General features: G+C 37.4%; 2 protein-coding genes across 3 annotated transcripts in view; both read right to left on the bottom strand.

The window, feature by feature from the left end:
• The window catches only part of hpca (hippocalcin), an 802,490-nt gene that overhangs the window by 118,673 nt on the left and 668,603 nt on the right, over nucleotides 1-15,214 (bottom strand). The window lies entirely within an intron of this gene.
• The window catches only part of pag1 (phosphoprotein membrane anchor with glycosphingolipid microdomains 1), a 101,808-nt gene continuing 89,408 nt past the window's right edge, over nucleotides 2,815-15,214 (bottom strand). For both annotated transcript variants that reach the window (XM_087295879.1, XM_087295880.1), the window contains 2 exons: nucleotides 7,346-7,402; nucleotides 2,815-5,538 (listed from right to left, as the gene is read on the bottom strand). In XM_087295879.1, coding sequence (XP_087152005.1) covers nucleotides 5,224-5,538; nucleotides 7,346-7,402 — 372 coding nt within the window. In that variant the 3' untranslated portion in view covers nucleotides 2,815-5,223. The remainder of the gene's footprint in view (nucleotides 5,539-7,345; nucleotides 7,403-15,214) is intronic.

Consider the following 15,214-nt stretch of genomic DNA (forward strand, 5'->3'; position numbering starts at 1 on the left):
CAGTATCACAGTTATTTTAAATGTATTTTTTTTAGGGGTTTTCACCTTTATTGTGATAGATTTAGAGACAGGACAGTATGGGGACCAGAGATTGGGGAATTGTCGGCAAAGGACCTTGAGCTGGGAATTGAACTCAGGTCACCATGAACACCTCGGTACCATGTGTCGACGCACTAACCACAAGGCTATTGGGACCGACAGTATCACAGGTTTAATTCTACAATTTATATTGCATTTACTGACAACATTTCAGATGTAATCCTCTAATCTTGTGCATTATAAAGCTTCAAAGCTATAGTTCACCCCAAAATAAATATTTGCTGTTAATTTACTAACCATTATGTTGGTGGAGCTTGTTTCATCAGTATAACATTAAAGCAGATTTTATTTTTAGCTGAAACCTGATTGTTGCTAATTTATTAAATGCAAGTATAAATGTAAAACTCTTTAAGATTAAAAAAAAAACTAGGTATTGAAGCAAAATAATAGTCTCTAAGAAACTGAACATGAATAAAATCATTATTATCTAAGCATATGTTCCCAGCAGTCTAAAATATTGTTACATTACAATACAGTTTTAATTGTAGAATTTGTAGAGACTGCAGTTTTATAAAGTATTGAGGGACATTTTTACCTTTATGTCCAGTTAAACACAAACAAGTGCAGGTATATGCTGTGTGTGCCTTCAGTTTGAGTTCTGAATCGATTGTAGCATTGATCATTTTAAAGAGCCGCTCCTCCCGCATGGCCTCTCAATGTATAATATAATTACTGTGCGCTTGTGGGCATGAATCGCTTATAACAAACTGTCTATAAGAATAACCCCTTAAGGCATGGCATCTTTTAAGAAACAATTTATACCTATGAAGGGTAAAAAATCTATTAAATGCACCTGTTTGCCAGCGCTCACTTATGGAATACTTGCATTCAAAATGCACAATGCTCTGACCACAGATTCAATCAATAGTATGCTGTACAGTGAAATATGTTCTTTAAATCCCTTAATACCAGCACGCTGACATGATAATAAACCTGTCTTATGGCAGATTGTTTTTCTACACTTGAGAATTAAGTTTAGTAGGATGTATCGACAGATTAAATATCAACATTATATACTGCCTATTGGTGTATTACTTTGAATTCAGTGCGAGGCCATGTAAATATAGAATTCATTCATTCATTTTCCTTCAGCTTAATCCCTTATTTATCAGGGGTCGCTACCAGTGGAATGAAATACCAACTATTCTGGCATTTGTTTTAGCGGATGCCTTTCCAGCTACAACCCAGTACTGGGAAACACCCACACACTTTCACATTCACACTCATACAATATGAAAAATTTTGTTTACCCAGCTCACTTTCACTCACCGGCCACTTTATTGGGTTCACCTTACACGTACCAGGTTTAATCCCCTTTTGCCTTCAGAACTGCCTTAATCCCTCATGGCATAGATTCAACAAGGTACTGGAAATATTCCTTAGAGATTTTGGTCCATATTGACATGATAGCATCACGCAGATGCTGCAGATTTGTCAGCTGGACATGCATGTTGCCAATCTCCCGTTCCACCACATTCCAAAGGTGCTCTATTGGATTGAGCTTTGGTGACTGTGGAGGCCATTTGAGTACAGTGAACTCATTGTCATGTTCAAGAAACCAGTCTGAGATGATTCGCGCTTTATGACGGCCCCTTATCTTGCTGGAAGTAGCCATCAGAAGATGAGTACACTGTGGTCATAAAGGAATGGACATGGTCAGCAACAATACTCAGGTAGGCTGTGGCGTTGACACGCTCAACTGGTACTAATGGACCCAAAGTGTGCCAAGAAAATAATCATTACACCACCACCAGCAGCCTAAACCATTGATACAAAGCAAGACGGATCCAAACTTTCAGGTTGTTGATGCCAAATTCTGATCCTACCATCCGAATGTCGCAGCAGAAATCGAGAGTCATCAGACCAGGCAACGTTTTTACAATCTTTATTGTTCAATTTTGGTGAGCCTGTGTGAGAATTGTAGCTTCAGTGGCACCCGGTGTGGTCTTCTGCTGCTGTAGCCCATCTGCCTCAAGGTTCAATGTGTTGTGCATTCAAAGATGCTCAAGATGCTCACCAGTCTATTCTCCTCTGGCATCAACCACAGAACTGCTGCTCACTGGATATATATATATATATATATATATATATATATATATATATATATATATATATATATATATATATATATATATATATATATATATATATATATATATATATTTATTTATTTATTTATTTATTCATTTTATTATTATTTTTTTTTTACTAACCATTCGCTGTAAACCCTAAAGATGGTTGCGTGTGAAAACTCCAGTAGATCAGCAGTTTCTAAAATACTCAGACCAGCTTGTCTGGCACCAACAAGCATGCCATTTTCAAAGTTTCTTCCCCATTTTGATGCTCGGTTTGAACTTCAGCAGAGCGTCTTGACCATGTCTACATGCCTAAATGCATTGAGTGGCTACCATGTGATTGGCTAATTAGAAATTTGCGTTAACAAACAGTTGGACAGCTGTACCTAATAAAGTGGCCAGTTAGTGTACATCACATCATTGGAATGTGAGGGAAACCCACGTGAACATGAGGAGAACATCCAAACTCCACACAGAAATGCCAACTGGCCCAGCCAGGACTCAAACCATTGACCTTCTTGCTGTAAGGCGACAGTACTAACCACTGAGCCACCGTGCCACCTACATATAGAACTGTTTACAACAATTTACAGTGATGTGTAAATGATAAATGCAGACAAACATATACACAGACAATGTATTTTGAGTCCAGCATGACTATATATTGTTTAATAAAGCAAATACCACATTACAAAGATTACGATGAAATAATGAACAAATGCAAAATTCATATTTACAACTAAATACACCAGAATTTGGTTAAAGAGAGAAACAAGACAGTTTTTTTTTAACCATGATATTAAATAAAATAAGGATCTTCAGCAATATGAACCCTGTACCAACACGACGTACCATTACAAGCAAACACTTATTTAAACCCTCACATTATAAACACTGCTTAAGAAATCCGAAGCAATACAGATCATTGGCTTTTTAAACTGTAATAAACCTCCATAAAACGTTCTGTAATTACAAAATGCATCTGGAAAATGTATGTATTCCAATTACTGTCAAAGTTTCTTTAGTATTAACCCACTCTAAAAGTTCCTCGTGCTGTCATTTGATAGCGCTTGGCAATTATTACAGAAGCATACTGAAACAGTGACATAATTTAACAGATCAAAATAGGATAGTTTGGATATTTACAAGTGTCTCTTGGCATGAAATTCATCCCAGGCGGCGTCTGGACGCGCTATGCTTTTTGATTATACCGCTACATTAATGTAAAGGCAGCTAATTGCATACCTGATAATGGTCACACTTTACAATAAGGTTTCATTAGTTTATGTATTCAGCAGCATGAACTAATAATGAACTATACTTGTATAGCATTTATTAATATTAGTTTAACATTTACTAATGCAAGATTAACATCCACATTTATGCTTGTTAACATCAGTTAATGCAGTGAGAGTTAACATGAACAATGAACAACTGAACTAACATGTCTGTAACAATTATACTTTTCATTCTTTGTTCATGTTAGTAAATGCACTAACTAATACAACCTTATTGTAAAGTGTTACCCTGATAATAAAGTACATTTGCTAAGCTGCCAGGCAAAGCTGCAGTTCAGCAGTACCTTGTTGTCTCTTTCCCCCTGTGCTTTTCAGCCATTTGAAATGTTGCGTACCTTATTACATGTAGAAACCAAGATATATCTCAAATATATAACGTATCTGATACACTCATCAATACAGCTGCATTAATAATAATAATAAAATACATACATATTGAAGCAACACAGCTTAATAAAACCACAACTAAAATGATTCGAACTCACACCAGCAATAGATAATGGCCAACGTTTCGTTAATACCCTTTTGGCACACTCATAAACAAGTGCACTCAACTTTGCGTACCTAAAAGGTCACTTCCTCTCCTGAGCCTGTGATTTGACACACTGTTTATAAAACGTGTGTAACAGCTCAGCGTGACGGCTACATGTTCCTCTTGTGGGTCTTGATATGTGTTACGCACTTGTGAAACTAAATGCTCCAGCAGTTCTGATTCGAATGGATGCGGTTCCTTAATGGCCTGAACTGAGAGGTCTGCTGTTGCTGATTTCTGATTGGTTCGCTTTTCGGGGTTATACAAGGATGCAACTCTGTAAGTTGCTCAACTAGAATCACGTGAAAAGGGGAAGCTCACAGCAGGTGCAGCATGCAAGTGCGTGGAAACCACTAGTACGTGTTATGAATAAAATATTCCTCATAAGAGCACCACCATTGTTGGCGCTTTGTTTTGAAAGGTGGTGAGGGCATGTGGGAAATGGGGTTACACAGATGCAGATGTGCTGGTTATTATGTCACCAAATAGCCAAGACTAAGCTTATGAATATTAATTAGGATATGCAAAAATTAGATATGTGAATTAGTATCAATAGTATCTGGAATAAGATTACTAATAATACTAAATTAATTTCAGGTTGTGTAAGTTCTTGCTTATTATCTCTAATAATTAATGTTAATTTTGTATCTTTGGTCTAGCAGCACATTTCCTTTGTTTATAAGAAGGATATAAGAATGTTTTAAACTATATTAACATCTCTACATCATTTGATAGAGCAGATCTGTTTGCATTTCCTTATTATTTTTCACATGAATGAGAATGTGCCGTTTGAATGGATGTATATGCTGTAGAGAGAAATCATTTAAAGTCTTTGTTGCTTTCAGGGACATTAACAACACACAAACTCTAGTTGAGATGCTGCTTCTGTGTTTGCTAAATCCTTACTGCAGGCTATTTCATAAAGCAGGGATGAAACAATGGCTCTAGCAAGAAAGTGATGTAGAAATGTCCATCCTAAGTGATGCCAACTTATATAAAAGGGACATCTTGGATTTTTCGTACCCAAATATTCACAAAAATACGTAGCATAAAGAAGAGTGCTTCTTTTCCTGTGTTGGATGAAGCCTTTCAATAGATAATGTTCAGAAACAATGGGGTGCATAAATGCTGTAGGAAAGATTAAGTGCATTATACTCATGATGCCACACACATTTCAATTCTTAAGTTGTCTCAGTGTTCGCAGTCCTTAAGTGGGTAGTCAGAGACGAGAGATGTCCCCGTTCAGACCCAGTTCCCCCACACTCTCGTAGTCAGGCTCCACTATCCCATTGCCAAGATGAGCCTCTTCAGACGCTTTGGAGATCTTGATGGTCTCGTACCCGGGTTCTGCATTCTCTGTAAGCCCCTCTGAAGGCTGTGAGCCAGAAACCATTGAGTATTCATCTCCAACCGTGGCGTAAAGATCACTGGAAGTCGACTCCGGCATAATTCCCTTGATCTCTCCAATGCTGCTGTAGTCGTTCTCTGCTTCCTTTACAGGATTCTTCGCAACCGTGGAGTACAAGTCTGATAACTGGAAAGGGAAATGTAACAGAGAATTGGACATCTTTACAATGCAGACTTGATGTAGTGCACTACCTATATACAAATAATTATTTGTGGTAAAAAAAAAATAAATAAAATGGAAGTAGGGCTGGGTGATATTGGCAAAATTTTTTAGAGTAACATTGTTATATGTGGATTTTAGATAAAATCGGTATTTGTTTACATCCTGCTCAATGTTATTCAATAAAACATTCATGTTCAAATTAAGTAATATAAATGTTCATATTAAAGGACACACTGTAAAGGACACACTGTAAAATGGTTTCGCACAATCGATTTGTGTTTGGATAACATGAAGGAATTAAGTTAGCATTGCAGTTTTTACACATTTCAGTAGATTAAACATAAAACAATTAAATTGTCACCTTCAAAAAATCCAACATTGTGTTGTTTCAGCTTATTTAATAAAATAGTTATAACAAACAACAAACGTCTTTTTTTTGAGTGTATGAAAACAGGAAATTTCTGGCATGAAACTCTATACGTGCGCATGCTAAACAGGTCAACAAATCTCATAAACTCATCTCATAAAATCTCAGAAAAACAGCACAGCACAGCACAGACATGAAGGAAGCAGATCTCACGTAACGTTTGTGAGAAATACTACAGTAAGAACTTTCCTAATGATTATTTGATGTATTTGTTGTGGAGTTAATTCAAGCCTTTCTGCAACGATGACACTTTCACACACAATGTTGTTACAAAGTTCACGCATACACACACAGACACACGCACGCGCACACACACACACACACACACACACACACACACACACACACGCACACACACACACAAGGCAAGTGCATTTAACTATGCACTGTTTTTGCATGGAAAATGCGACAAGATACACATTAATATCCACTGCTGTATGGATTTTTGTTATGTTAACGTACAAAATAAATCTGATTTAAAGTCCACAAACCAGGACTGAAGCATCTTCTTTTATAATTGAACTGACATGCTTCTGTGGTGATAAAGTAAAGCTGAAGTAAATGGCTATAATTCATTGCAAACATACACCGTTTTAAAAACAATTATAAACTTCTAATTCTTGATCAGATTTAATGATTGATGATCACAGAGAGCTGAACAGATCTTTTACTCCCTGTTGCTTTGCGCACATCCTGTCTTGTTGATATGATTATACACGTTATTATGGAGACATGTTATTTTGCGGCTGTCAATCAATTTGGTGGAAGGGAAACCACACCTACATCACGTTGCAGTCAGCCTCAAAATGGGAGGGATTTGGATCCTATTTTAAGATCCGAAAATTTAAAAATGAGACTTATTGTGTTTATATCACCCTAATATGACAGCGGACACACTATACCTACACAGTTCTGTCCAAACAACGTACAAAAGATGATTTTCATCATAGGTGCCCTGTAAGGCAATTCATTTCCAAAATGTACAAATGCAGAGTACATGCAGAGCAACTGCATGTGAAATGTATGCCACACACTGAGGAAAACACCACATCTCAAACATGAAATACAGCTGATCTGATCAAAGCATTTTTAAGGGAAATCCACATGAAACTATGCATGATAATGATATCTTAGTTATTCCCATAATATAAAGCATGACTCATGTAAGACAAATTGGGTTATGCACATTCCCTACAGGAGCTCTCTCTGTGTCTTCATACCAACTATTGTATATCAATATAATGGTATTATCTCATACTATATTGTCTATTTTACAGGAATGATACATATTGCATGTTGTAAAAACCACCCATCCCTAAAACACCAAGTTGGGGATGAGCCTACCTCACTGTCTGGAGACACCTTGTCCTGAAGCTCTGGAGTCAGCAGCGGGGAGTGTAACTGTGGGACAATGATTGAAACAAAGTCATTAGTCATTAGTCAAAAACACTTTCAATCAGAACACTTAAACGCAGAGGAAATAGCCCGCTTCAGCTGACACATGCTAGTGTCGAAGGCTGATTGATGCAAAAATGAAGCCACTCATTCATTACTTAAGTGTTACTGATTGAAATCAAATGTACAGGTTCTCTCTTAGCACGAGCAATTGTATATTTACAATAGCAATCGATACTTGAGTCATCAATTAACAAAGTAAATCCTACAGCAGATCAATAACGGACACCTTGACTGTAAGAGAGGAATATCAATCTTCTTCAGTCACCTCACTGACATAGAGAATACAGTCAAGCGGGAAATTTGCTGTAATCCCTTCAAGATTAATCTTAAAATGTTTTAGCGCCGTTTCAAGCCTGTTTTAATGAAGCGGCCTCATCCTGTGAGTTTGAAGTATTTTGCATTGATATGATTACGCAGAACCTGCATCAGGGGCTCAACCGACGTGCTTTGATATTGGTTTAATTAGCAAGGCAATTAATTTAATAGCCCGTCCGCAAAGACACTGATGACCTCATCACAAATAACAAATGTTTCCTGCAATAAGGCTTATCTGCTAATTCACTCTCGCCTTTGTCTCTGTCCGGCCCTCTATATTAATTAAAGCACCTCTTGCATTGATTTGGCCATATAAGAATTAAATGATCAACATAAGCATTTAAACTCACTGCAACATCATCACTCAGGCAGTTACAAAGATTAGGGGTCTTGTGTGTGATGGCATCATTATATATAAATATATACATTTTTTTTTTTTTTTGAACTTTATTTTTATACATTAAAACGTTTTACAGAACAGAACATTCAGTGACAGCAGCGGTCATTAACAAAAAATAATAATAATAATAAATAAATAAAAAAATAAAAATAAAAAAAGACAGTAGCCGCAGATGTAAATAAAAAATTACAAAAAAAAAAAACATACAATATTTTCAGTTTCAAAGGAGCTAGAAATACTATGTCCTATTCAGGTACAACATAACAGGTGCCCATCTTTGTTTAAAAATATCCAGTTTTAGTTGAAGTTGAGCAGTCATATACTCCATTCTATATATACAATCAAGTTTTTCTATCCACTGTGCTATTGTTGGAGGGTGTGGCTTCATCCAATTTATTGTTATGGTCTTTCTTGCACTTAGTAAAAGTATATGTAGTATATATCTCTGGTTTTTATTATATATATCCTGGGGTATCCCTTCAAGCAAGAAAAACAGGGGAGTAAAAGGTAGATCTACCTGCATAATTTTCATTATCTCAATCTTTACCCCTTGCCAAAATGCAAGTATCTTCGGACATTCCCAGAATATATGTGCATGATTACCCACATTTCCGCAACCCCTCCAGCATTCCTCTGACTGTGGACGATTAGTATATTTGGAGACCATCAATGGTGTTCTAAAAAACCTAATTTTTGTTTTCCAGTCAAACTCTTTCCAGTTATGGCTGTTGATCCCCTTATGAGCTTCTGAACATATGTTTTCCCAAATATCATCCTCAATTTTTTCATTAAGTTCAGATTCCCATTTTTCTTTAATTTGAAGGGTGTTATCTGTTGAATCCAGAATTAGGCTATTATATATCTGTGATATGTGTCTTTTATGCAATCCTTTTTGTTTTTTTATATCAATAAAATACTGTTCCACATTAGTTGGGACTTTTTTGAATATTTCCTTTTCTTTATGATTTGTAATATAGCTTCTTAATTGTAAGTATCGAAAGAAATCACTTGACGACAACATAAATTTGTCTTTAAGATAAGAGAATGAGTGCATAGTGTTTTCATTAAATAACTGATCAATTATCATAAGTCCCTTATCGCACCATGTTTTAAAAGTGGCATCCCATTTGGATGGTAAGAAATCAGGGTTATCTGCTATAGACATAACTCTTGATACGGTTGCCATTCCTCTTAGTTTTTTCTTAACTGTTGTCCAAATTCTCTGAGTCTGTTTAACACACTCATTTTTTATTTGAATCTTTTTTTGAGATTGTTGTGTCATAAAGGCTAATGCTGAAAGAGGTACATTTGGTACAGAACCCTGAATATATACATTTTTATAAGCTGTACATGGCCAATCAGCAGTTGGTAGCTTCTTTGCATTACTATTGATTACCTTCAATTACTATTGCATTACTATTTGCATTACTATTAACCTTTGCATTACTATTGATTACCAGTTATTGCAGTTCTCTAACAAACAGCTTTGAGAATTGTACTTCAGACCATATGCAGTTTTTTTTTTTTGTAGACAAACCTAAAATATACTTGTTTGAATGCTATTTGAGTACAATGAATACAATTTATGGGATAGTGTTGTGTCAGATCAAACCAAAAGTTGGGAAGGATATGTTTGGTAATAGTTTTTTTTTTTTTACTTTTATGCATTTTTCGTGTACATATTTTTTACTTTGAAGGCATATATGTTCTCTGTGAGGAGTTAGAGATGATCTAAAAGCATTGCTGTTGGATAATAGGTATTCCGACTTCAACTTTTTCAACACTGATTGAAAGGTGTGATTAAGCCCCCAAACGTACTCTCACCAAAATACTCAATGACAGTTTATGACCACTGTATTGTTTCCTGCCTAAGGCCCCATTGTCATCCTGCCTTCTTTGACGAAACAAGACATTTGCTATACTAAGAAATAAAACTAAACATCATGAACTCTCCTTTATTCCTTTTGCTCTAAAACTGTTGTGTAGATAACTTATTTACAGTGTTTGATGTTTTTTAATTATTGTTACTTTGTTTGTTTATCATGATTTAAATTAGTATATTTATTAGTCAATTATTGATTCGAATGCGTGTTTGACAAATTTTAGGGAATTGTGCTGCAATACCCTGTACTTGACAATTTTTTTTTTAAATGTTATACACTCACACACCCGCCCTAGATCCTGTTTGATTGGAAACACTCACAGCTGAAGCCGCTCATGAACTGATTACACGCACTATAAAGTCAGCACACAAACACACAGGGGTTGGCAAGTCTTGTAAACATTACGATGCGTTTATCTTGCCTTGCCTTGCCTTGCTTTGCCTTGTTAGATCCTTACCTTGTTGGTTTGTTTGTTTAAGTTGTCTGCTGTCTGCTTTTTGACCAACTGCCTGTTTTGATGACTACGACTTGATTTCCTACATACATCTGTTTGCTCCTGATTGTGACCGTTGCTTGCCTGATCATCTCTGTATAATGTTTGGATTATTACTCTGTTGTCAGCGTCCAGTTCACATTACATAATGTCAAGATATTTAAGAGTATGTTTAATAAAATTTTTCAAATTTTATTCGTTTTATTGGACTCCGAGTAAGCTTTTTAGGCTTTGGTTGAAGGACTCTGCTGAATGCTGGAGATGTGAGAGTAGAAAAGGTAACTTAATGCATACCCTGTGGTCCTGTTCTAAAATACAGGAATTCTGGATTAAAGTGCACACTTACATTCAGAATGTTTGTGGATGCTGCTTATCGTTTTGTCCTAAAATATTCATGTACTGGGAGACCCGTTCGTGTTGGGGTCTGGTGTGAAGATTTAAATAAGTATTATGATTGCAAGACAAATCATTATGAGGGGATGGCGTTCAGCAGGTCCACCATCATTTCAAGAATGGGTGACCAAATTGGGGAAGGTGGCAGCATATGAAAAATGACATATGGATTACTTGATAAATTGGATGTTTATCAGAGAAGATTGGGAAATTATTTGACAGTTTGGAAGGATGAATAAGGTCACTGTGGTGAGACACATGGTAAAAGTGTAATTATCTCATTTGATTTATTTATGTATGTATTATTATTATTATTGCATTGTTGTTTTATTAATTAATTAATTATTTTTTTTACGATTATTATTTTATTTATGTGTGCTTCTTTATTTATTGAGTTTTATTATTTATCTGGGCGACGCAGTGGAGCAATAGGTAGTGCTGTCGCCTCACAGCAAAAAGGTCGCAGGGTCGCAGGTTCGAGCCTTGGCTGGGTCAGTTGGCGTTTCTGTTTGGAGTTTGCATGTTCTCCCTGCGTTCGCGTGGGTTTCCTCCGGGTGCTCCGGTTTCCCCCACAGTCCAAAGACATGCAGTACAGGTGAATTGGGCAGGCTAAATTGTCTGTAGTGTATGAGAGTGTGTGTGAATGAGTGTGTTATCTGTTTCCCAGAAATGGGTTGAGGCTGGAAGGGCATCCACAGCGTAGAAACGTGCTAAATAAGTTGGCGGTTCATTCCGCTGTGGCGCCCCGGATTATTAAAGGGACTAAGCCGAAAAGAAAATTAATGTTGTTTATCTGTATTTACTGGATTTATGATAGCAACATCTAATTACTGTAACTGCCGCTGTTGGGGAGGGGGAAGTGGATGTTAAAAGGATGTAAAGATGTATAAACTGATTGTATGATTAAATAATTGAAGAAAATAAAAATCTAAATCATAAAAATTTAATTTAATTTACAAAATTTTAACTTGTGGCGATAACCTGCGATTTCCCAATTGATATTGTTTGCGGTGTCCTTCACACTGAGCACATACATTCCCTTGAACACCCCAATGGCCGAATACCCAACCAAGTTCAAATTAGAACATACCCTGCATACAGTATGGCAAATGCGTGAGGCAAAGGGCTATAGTTCAACGCTCATGTTTTCATTCCCACGCATCCTTTGACAAGGCATCAGTGCTAACAATAAAAGTCCTCCCCTTAAGCAGGAGATTTCTGAGTGTTGATGTGCTGAAATCACAGTTTATCACAGACAGCTGCCCTCAGTCCATCATGCAAGCATAGTGACAGTGGCACCAATGCATAATGACACACATGGCGCTCCGCTCAAGCCAGACTTGCTTGCTTCGCTAAAATAACTAAACATACAGTCCACACCATGAGCTAATGAGGCAGTGTGTACAATCTGTGTGCAAGTGTTTCAGCATGCACATGTCAGTATTGGTATCCCAGCTTTAACTGACGAACTGTCTTGCTCAAACACAGACCGATGCACCTGTAAACACATGCTCATGATGTCTCATTCATCATGAGGGTGAGCTGTCAGACAGTGGACAGCTGGAACGCACTGATCCCCATCCCCATGTTACACACAAACATGTGACCGATAAGACAAATCACTGCTGCCCCATTACACATCTACATCAAGCTAGCGAATAGGATTTACAGTGATAGGTGTATCACAGCATAGTACGTGAAGGGTACAAACAGGTTTTCCAAGTGATCAACAGGGTGATAGAGTAAACAGGACAGTTTACTCCGAAGGGTGCAGGTACATGATCCACCATCTGACTTTTTTAGTACTGATTCACTACAGCCTCTTCCAAGTGTGCCAGTGTTGGCACCAGATCCAGTGGCCAGTCTGGAATCATTATACACATTTCCACTCCAATAACGTTGCAGAAAAAAAACTGCCTCAAATGGCACACTATACACTTATGCACTATGTACTTATGCACTTACACACTCAACAGCATAATATATTTGCTGCTAGCTCTCTGCAACTCACATGGTTGCCCACTGAAGCTGATCAGTACCTGGATGGGAGACAACATAGGAGACCTAGGTTGCTGCCTAAAGTAGTGTTAGTGAGGCCAACAAGGCCCTCACTAATCATCTGCATGTCTAGCAGGTATATAAGGTTTCCATACCATACAGTTGACCAGCTCACCATTGAAGCGCAATTTGCAGTGGTCGCCGGTATCAATGTAATCGGAGCAATCTACTGCACACAGATTGCTATAAAGTCGCCATCTGAAGAAGAATTTGCAAACGTGAATCAGAAACATTTCCATTAAATAAATGTGCAAATAAAATAAGATGCACAGACTTATTAATGATTCCTACTTGTCTTCCTTGTGATGAAGAGTAGGTAAAATCTGATATGTAGCAAGAGAAAAAAAGAAGATTGAGTTCATCAGACACTGGATTCGAACCGAGTTCATACTCGAACTTGTAAAAATATGCTGCCATGTGTTTTACGAGCTACGCCACTCATGCTGTTGAAGACGCTACAAAATTTTACACTTTTACATAACACTATTTCTTTTTTTAATCCACATCAGCTAAACTCTCCCACTCTATTTTTTTCTTTTGTTATTAATTCCGGAGGACAATATGCAAACAACACTGTTTTTCTCCAGTCTACCTCCGTAAGCAGCACCTCCAATTCATATTCTTTTCAAAGTTTCTCTTCTTGCTCGCTTTTGCTATTGCTTTTTTTGTTTGGTTTTGCCAAAGTAGAGTCATATTTATTCAGGGGAGGAGGCAGGGAGGGGTTTTGCGCTCGTGCATGTTGCGCTCAGTTAAGTTCATTCGTATGTAAAGCAGCATAGTATATTTGCTTCTAGCTCTCTGCAACTCACATGGTTGCCCACTTAAGCTGAGCAGCTCTGTGCCTGATTAGTACCTGGATGGGAGACGACATAGGAAAGCTAGGTTGCTGCTGGAAGTAGTGTTAGTAAGGCCAACAAGGGGCGCTCAAACTGCGGTCTGTATGCGTCTTAACGCCCCAGTATAGTGAAGGGGACTCTATACTGCTCAGTGAGCGCTGTCTTTCGGATAAGATGTTAAACCAAGGATTCTCTGTGGTCCTTAAAAATCCTTGGATGTTCCACGAAAAAGAGTACGGGTTTAACTCTGGCATCCAGGCCAAATTATATACTGGCCTCTGTCCATCATGGCCTCCCCATATCATATTTGGCTTCATCGTCTCCTCTCCACCAATCAGCTGGTGTGTGGCGTGTGGTCTGGTGCAATATGGCTTCTGTCGCATCATCCAGATGGATGCTGCACACTGGTGGTGGATGAGGAGATTTCTCCCAATGTGTAAAGTGCTTTGAGTGTCCAGAAATGTAAGGAATTATTATTATTATTATTATTATTATTTTATGAATGTAGTGTCTTCCCAAATGAAACACTAACTTTTTTTTTTTACTAAGCAAAAATTCAAACGTCATCTGGGAAACAGTTTGGTTGCCAAATTAGTGAAATAATTGACCAAACTACCAATTAACACCTGCCATGAGTATAACCACATTCACCATCGAGAGGCGATATAATTGCTTTACACAAACCAAAATAAATAAAGTAATCCAACATCAGTGCCCAAAAGCTCCACCCCTTCCGCTATGTGAGCAAAGCTGTGGCTATTGAGTGCATGAAGTGTCCATCATTCCACACATATTTTTAACAGTTGAACAAGTGCACCATTCGGGTATTTAACGTGCACTTATTCTGAGTTTTTAATGTGAATGCACTAGTTACACGATTTAAAATGGCATAGAATAGTGCATAAGTATGCGATTTGGGATGCACCTAAAGTCTACTGATTGTGTAAACATGAATTTCCTTGACAATTCTTAGAAAAGGACTTTTGATGTTAAAGGTGCAGTAGGTGATCTGCCTAAATGCTAACCGCTTAGCATAACATCTTTCAAACACAATCCCTCCCCTGTCGTCCAAAGCCATGCCTCCTGAAATTGAGAGCGCGCAAATTAAAATTGACAGAGATCATGTCATTCGCCAGTTAGAAAACTTTATAGTACTTTTAATACTAAAATTCTGAACAAAAAACTGTATTGTATCAGGCACATTTTAGTTGTGTAGTTAGCAAGCAAAACTTGTCATCACTCTCTAACGCACTTTGTCCTAAAGCGGGAGCAGGAATTACACTTATTACTAAGCCATCCTTACATGCTATTTCAGACCGAATATTCAGAGCATGGTAAACAATATAGGGAGCGCATCACAGGTGTCATTGTTCAAAA

This window comes from Danio rerio, chromosome 19 (genome assembly GCF_052040795.2).
Source record: "Danio rerio strain M-AB ecotype USA chromosome 19, GRCz13ab, whole genome shotgun sequence".
Taxonomy (NCBI): domain Eukaryota; kingdom Metazoa; phylum Chordata; class Actinopteri; order Cypriniformes; family Danionidae; genus Danio; species Danio rerio.